The sequence below is a fragment of the Charadrius vociferus genome, unplaced genomic scaffold (assembly GCF_000708025.1).
Source record: "Charadrius vociferus isolate BGI_N301 unplaced genomic scaffold, ASM70802v2 scaffold37, whole genome shotgun sequence".
NCBI lineage: Eukaryota > Metazoa > Chordata > Aves > Charadriiformes > Charadriidae > Charadrius > Charadrius vociferus.
The window spans coordinates 734,753-741,435 of NW_009649457.1; the positions used below are offsets into that span (position 1 = coordinate 734,753).

The 6,683-nt window shown below is 62.2% G+C and overlaps 2 protein-coding genes across 2 annotated transcripts in view; one reads left to right on the forward strand and one right to left on the reverse strand.

The window, feature by feature from the left end:
* The window catches only part of CCL19 (chemokine (C-C motif) ligand 19), a 25,865-nt gene extending 23,751 nt beyond the window's left edge, over positions 1-2,114 (forward strand). The window contains exon 6 of the mRNA XM_009889748.1: positions 1,719-2,114. Within this exon, the coding sequence (XP_009888050.1) occupies positions 1,719-2,114 (396 nt within the window). The remainder of the gene's footprint in view (positions 1-1,718) is intronic.
* A 512-nt stretch (positions 2,115-2,626) lies between these two features.
* IL11RA (interleukin 11 receptor, alpha) overlaps positions 2,627-6,683 on the reverse strand; it is a 13,726-nt gene continuing 9,669 nt past the window's right edge. Inside the window, exons 4-13 of the mRNA XM_009889749.1 lie at positions 6,651-6,683; positions 6,349-6,463; positions 5,467-5,499; positions 4,903-5,066; positions 4,610-4,773; positions 4,358-4,499; positions 3,796-3,891; positions 3,493-3,592; positions 2,751-2,833; positions 2,627-2,643 (exon numbers count right to left, since the gene is read on the reverse strand). Coding sequence (XP_009888051.1) covers positions 2,627-2,643; positions 2,751-2,833; positions 3,493-3,592; positions 3,796-3,891; positions 4,358-4,499; positions 4,610-4,773; positions 4,903-5,066; positions 5,467-5,499; positions 6,349-6,463; positions 6,651-6,683 — 947 coding nt within the window. The remainder of the gene's footprint in view (positions 2,644-2,750; positions 2,834-3,492; positions 3,593-3,795; positions 3,892-4,357; positions 4,500-4,609; positions 4,774-4,902; positions 5,067-5,466; positions 5,500-6,348; positions 6,464-6,650) is intronic.

Here is a 6,683-nt window from a genome sequence, read left to right on the forward strand (position 1 = left end):
GGGACTGCTCTCATGGTCCCTTCCTGTTTTTCTTCTCCACGGCTTGAAGGCAAAGTTGACTTTGGCATTGGAGCTCTGTCCTTTATCCCAGATTGCTGTTCACCCCAGCCCTCCCCTTGCGTCTTCACTGGTCCAGCGGAAAGCCCTGCTCACCCGTGTCCTGCCCCAGGGTATCCTTCCCCAGGGCAGCTGGGACTGCAGCACCAGCACCAAGCACTGAACTTGCTCCTTCCTTGGGGTCCCCAATGCCCGTATGCCACATCTACAGACTGCTGGCGCGGGGAGCGGAGCGGAGCCACAGTGCAGGCAGGCAGGACTTGGCAGTGGCATGCAGACCTCTCGCCTGCTCTTGGTATCTCCAGCTGCCAAATAGGTGACAGATCCTGTCTCTAAAGATTCCACCAGAGAGGAAAGGAGTGACCCTCCGGGGCCAAGGGCAGCAGGATGCAGTGATGAGGACCAGATGTACATCTCCTTCCCTCAAGCTGCCCTGGTCACCAGAACTGGGTGTCCCCACTGCCCGGTCAGTCAAGCCCTAGCTAATGACAGGGACACAGGGCTTGGCACACGGGGACAGCACAACTATGGGTCCCCTCTGACTGTCATTTCTCATCTACCCACCTGAGCTTGCCTGCACAACGCAGGCACATGTTCCCTTGTGGATGTGTGAGGCTGCAGGGGTCTCTGCTCTCCCCAGCCAGCAGCAACCCCCTCCTATTTGGAATGTGCCTTGGCTTTCTGGAGTTTATAAGCAGGCAGGATATGGGGGCCAGCACCGCCAGCTCACACTCTCTCCCATTTTCTGGCCATTGTGCTTCTGTGTCTCGAGCAGGCGTCAGCCTCTAAACCAGCACCAGGTGCCGAGAAACCACTGAGCTCAGCTTACAAACGCTGGAGTCACAGCTACGGGGTAGATATGACCTGCATTCAACAGCATCCTATGGACAACCACAGTCCTGATCCCCTCTACCATGGCAGAGGGGTGGGATCTGGTGGTGATAAGAGCAGGTTTCCAAGCAGAAAGGGCTGCCCATGCCATGCTGGGGAACAAGGGGAGACAAGGTTGACTGTGACACATCAGAAAGGGTGCTGGCTGGGTTGGATGCTGGGGACCAGAGCCCAGCAAGTGATGGTAGCATGGCACAGCTGAATCTGGCAAATTCTGGGATGCACCTGGAGGAAGGGATGTGGCTGTTGGGCCCAGAAACCCAGGCAGGATCTGGCCACTTATACCTCTCCAGCTTGGTGACCTGCCTTACTTGCTCCGTGGAAAGCCCTGCTCCTGGCCAAGGATGGTGCCACACCAGTAGCACACCGTAGATGGAGGGCTGAGCCCCATCTTCCCCATCCAGGGTGAGTGCACTCCCCAGGGGCAGCGAGGGGCTGGGAACCCACAGAATCAACCACCAGCACGGGCAGCCCCCATGTCCCTGGGGTGGGAGTGCAAGGGCACCCAGCAAGGACAGAGGTGTCTGTGGGCACATAAGCCTTTGGAAAAGGAACATCTCTGCCCTGGGCCCCTCCAACCCAGTCCTCATGAGGACCCCTTCGGGCGGTCCCCACCCTCCAGGTTCCCCCTCCACCCCGGGTTCAAGGGCAGCTCCGGTACCCAGCCGGGAGCGACACATCTCCCTGGCGGGGTGGGCACAGCAGCCCACCCTGTGTCGGCTCTGCTCCCTGCGCTCCCCTGCGCCGCTGCTGCCTGACTTTCCCCCCAGCCCCATCTGGATCTCATCGGGCTGCTGGCGCTGAGCACCAAGGTTGGGAGATGCCAACAGATGGAAGCCATTAGAAGGGCCGGGTCGACGCAGGGGGAGGGGGGCCACATGCTGAGCAAGGGGGGCTGTGCAGAGGGTCCCGTTCCGGCTGCTGAGCTGGCGAGGGCAGTGGAGATGTCCCAGGCAGCTGCCTGCATCCTCTTCTGGCACTCAGCATGGACTGGCCTGCGCAAGGGTCTCTCTCCGCCCCTGCAGGCGCCTGGGAAGGGGGCTGACCTGTTTGGGTACCAGCCCTGCTGCCTGCCCACCTCCTGCAAGGGCCGTCCCCGAGCTGGCATCTCACCTGGTGCCACTCACCTCTTCCCTGGCCCAGCACCATCTGCAAGGCGGGGCTAGCCTGGGCAGTGCCAACGCTACCCCCTTTATTGGCATCACTGCTCCATCCAGCTACGGCACGGTGGAGAGGGGCAGAGGGAGGGGGGGGGTGTCCCTTCTGCCTGCTGGTGGCTGGTGGGGGGTGACGGGCAGGGCTCAGCACCCCCTGCTCACTGATGCCCGGCACCCCTGGGAGCCTGCACCCATGATCCCCTTGACACTAGGCAGTGAAGTGGGGCTGGCTCAGTGTCTTATCCCCATGTGTTAAGCAGCTCTCGGCGGTGGGGGTGGCCCACCGCCCTGAGTCGGAGGTGCCTCCAGATGGCTTCTGGCAGGCACGGGCAGCCCAAAGCTCCTGGGAGCAGAGCATCTCTCCTTAGGGTCCATCCTGCACCCCCAGGGTGCTGGGGGCTCCGGCAATGTCCACGGCTGTGGGGTGACCCAGGAGGCATGGGGTCCTTGGGTGCCAGCAGCGGCATCAAGTCCCATGCGTGGGCAAGCAGGTGCAGGGAGCTGGGATCGGCCAGAGCTCACTACAGGATCTGGGCCTCTGCCGAAAGAAAAGGGAGAGGGTCAGGGGGGGCACTGACCTGCCCCTTTGCTTCTGCACTCCCGCCCCTGCATTCCCCCCATCACCCTCCCTGCACCCCAACTCACTCGGCAGTGCCTTCAAGTGGGTGGCAGCAACCAAGAAGTTGTGGGGTTTGGTCTTCTCCTTGCCGTGTTTCCTCACCCGGAGCCTGGGGACAGAGCAGCAGTGGCTGAGGACCCTAAGCAGCCCTCCTGGGCACCAGGACTCCCTGCATCCCTGGTGATCCCACTCTGCATCCTCATCCAGCTGTGCCCAGCTGAGCCCCAGCACTCCAGCGGGTCAGCTCCAGGGCTACAGCAGGAGCTGGTCATGAGATACAGCAGGGCTGGGATGGGGACGAGGACCGACAGCAGAGCCACACACTGTGTGGCAGGGAGAGGGTGGACCCGGGGACAGGACCAGCGGGCAGTCCCGGGGGCAGGACTCCCAGGGAGCAAAGACATGTGGGGGGGTGTCTGCACTGACTCGAGAGCGTGAGAGTCCCTATCAAGGCAGGAGCCTTTCGGGGACATGTTAGTAGCAGCAGCATCTTTGGGGGATACAGAGAAAAGTCCCATGGATGTGGGCTCATCAGAAAGACCCCAGGCAGGCTGGGCAGTACCACAGCTGGTGGGGTGTGCTGGGAAAAGACATTGATGTGGCAGAGGGAGCATAAACCACCTGATGGGGTTGGCATCATGTCTGTTTGCACAGCGACCCCAGAGCAGGGATGTGGGGACACGGGGCACCCCATGCTGAAGGTTCGGGGACCAGAGTGTGATGGAGACAGCAATCACACAGACACCTCCCTCTGAAAACCCAACCTACCAGATGAGGATGGTGATGACGAGAACAGCAGCCAGGACGAAGAAGGCGAAGATCCCGAGCGACACCAGGACGGCCATCTTCTCCAGGGGGTCACTGCGGTCTGGGACAGAGAGACTGTCATGGCCAAGGGACGCCACAGGCCTCGGCACCTGTAGGATCCTATTGCAAGCTACTGGACAACCCAGCCACACACAGGCAGGGGGCAAGAGATCCTTCCCATTACTCTCAGCCACTCGTGTGCCCAGGCAGGCAGCTGCCCATGGGCAGTCCCCACTCCTGCCCACCAGCCCCAGTTCTACTCACTGATGGGCTCAGGGTTGGGAGCCTGGGAGGGCTCCTCGGCCAGGCTCTCCAGGCTGGCATCTGTAGTGGTTTCTTCACTTGCTGTGGTGGCCAGGTCTGGAACGATGGGAGATAGGAAACACTCAACCAAAAGCACGGGCAGCACCCCATGGACCCACAGAGAGGAGCAAAGACCCTTGTGCCCGAGGGGTCCCACGAGCCCAAAGGTGCCCACAGGGTGCTAGTGGTGCTCCGAGAGCCCTGCTCTGCCCAAAGGCTCTGGGGGTCAATCCCCAAATGGCAGCAGCATGGCTGCAGCCTGCTGTGGGGCTGGGAGATGCTTTGCCCCTTTGCAACTCTGCACCCCACCATGGGGCCAGTTTTTGGATGGTGCACGGGACCAGCTTTTTAGGTCAACCTTAAGGGACCCCAAGAGCTGGGACTTGCTCTGGGTGATATTTGGGGGAATGGGTGCCATGGGGAAGGGGCTGGACAGGGGCAGCCCGGTGTGCTGGAGGGGTTTTGGGGAGGGATGGCACAACCCAGTAGGGCTACTGGGGGCTGCAGCTGGTCCCCCTCGCACCTCTGACCGGTGTCGCCCGGGCCTCGGCGCTCCACTCGCTCCAGTTCCCTGCATCCAGGAAATCCTTGGCGCTGACTTGGACCACGTGCTCCAGCCCAGCAAAGGCATCCGTGATCACCTCGGACAGGTTCACTGTCTCCACCTGCACCGGGCAGAGGGGAGCTGTGGGGCAGGTAGGGGCACCCCTCGCCGCCCTCCCTGGCCCCATGCCCACCTCGCTTTGGGCTTTGCCTCTCCTTGCCCCCCGCTTACCACGGACCAGGAGCGGTGGATGACGGGCCGGTACTGGAGCCGAAATCTGAGCTGGAAATGGGGTTCTTTGGGCCAGGAGGAGGGGTACTTCCAGCTCACGTGAAGCCGCCGTGGGGCCAAAGGGATGGGCTCCACCACCAAGCCCTCCGGAGGGTCGGGCTTAACTGTGTGGGAGAGGACAGGGAGCCCTTGTCACACCGGACTGCCATGCAGAGGGGTGTTTGGCTCCCCGCTGCCACCCAGGGCTGTGTGCCTGTGGGATGGACGGACAGATGGATGGATGAGGGACTCACTGATGGCCTGCATGGTGACGTCGAGGAGGCGGAAGCTAGAGCCCAGGGGGTTCACCTCGGTGATATTCAGGCGGTAGGAGCTCCAGAACTCTGACCCGTGGACGGTGCAGGTGCCGGGGCGGGATGGATCCTGCAGGCACAGCCCCACATGCCCGTTCTTGTTCCTGCAGATGGGGAGGCAGAGTGGTGACATGCCCCCCCCGCCCGCCGTGCATAGTTTCCCTGTGCTGCCAAGGTGGTGGCATGTGGGGAGACCCCCCATGTCAAGAGCCTTGTGGAGGCAGCGTGCTCAGACAGGGTCCGGCAGCTGCCCTCTCCCCTCCACAGCTCAACATGTCCCTCCGAGAATGACTGAAGTGACCCCCATCTCGGCCCCACAGTCCCTCCTGGGAAGGTCCCTCCCCTGGGGAAACCCCTTCTCCCAGGGCCCTGGGCTTAGGGAGTTGGTATCCCCCAGAGGAACACCCAGCCCTTGCCTCAGGGACCCCACTGAGGACAGTGGCAGAGCCTTTGAGAGGGGGGTCGGTCCCCAGGCAGTGGGACTGGAGTGGCACTCAGTCCTACCTCCACTTCTCTTCACCCGTCAGTGATTTCTTCCTGCCGTGGAGATGGAAAAGCAGATGGTGAGAATGAGGGGACAGCATGAAGCCAACCCCCCCGTGACCCAGAGGAGGCGCAGGGGTCTCTGCGCCGCAGATGAGCCCCTGACTCTCACATTGATGCCCACGGATGACATGGCACAGGGGATGGCGCTAAACCCATGCCCAGCCCTGCTGGCGAGCAGCCTGGCAGCAGAAGCAGGGGGTCTCAGGGGAACAAGACAGCAGAGTGCCCAGGAGCATCGTCCCCAGAGGACCCCCTTGCCCACCTGGGGTTCACCGTGCAGCAGCAGCAAAGGCACGGGGACATTGATAAAAGCTCCCCAGCAGCTGGCTTCGTGCTCACCCTACAGCCCCCAAACCCCTCTGCTTCCCACAGCCCCCTCCCCGCCGAGCCCCCAGCTCCTGCAGCTTTCAGCGAGCCTGTGCTTTGTGAGCTCCGGCTGACTTCAAAGCAGCCTGCTAATTTGGCCTGCTGGGATAATTAGAAGCAGCGATGCTGCTGGGGCTCCTTTCATCCTGAAGCATGCCAAAGTGCTCGGGCGGCTTGCCGATGACCTGCTTCTCTTTTATAGCCCCTCTGGTGCTGGCAGACCCGTCGGCAGGGAGGAAGCCAGCCTGTGCCGGTCCCCCGGCGCTGCTGGGGGCCACCCTCAGAGCAAGAAATTACTTGGTGCACTGCTCACCCCAAAACATGACCTACTTTGGGGTGCAGCCTGGTCCCTGGGCTAGGAGGTGAACCCAGGGCATTGGTCAAATGGCCAGCAGGATTTGGTAGCTGTCCTTGGCTGGGACCCAGGGCTCACCCCGTAAACCCCCCAGCCCGTACCCTGTAGGGATGTATCACCTGTAGGTGGTGATGTATCTGGTGGGGAGGAAGGTCTCCATGCTGGAGGTCCAGGAGCAGGAGAAGTTCTCGTAGTCGGATGCTCTGCAGGACACAAAGGGGACCCCTGGCAGGTCTGGGGTCCGAGGGGAAGTGACAGTGAGCGAGGGGTCCCCTGTCCTGCAGCCCAGCTGGCATGCAGGGACCCTTGTGTCACTGCAAAGACCTTTCTTGGCAAGCTGCTGCCAGGGGCGTGGGCACTGCAGGCCCATCCTGGTGGGGCCGCACACCCCCATACCCCAGCCCATGGATATGCTACTCACGCCCCAGCCGCAGGGACACGGCGGGCAGGAGGC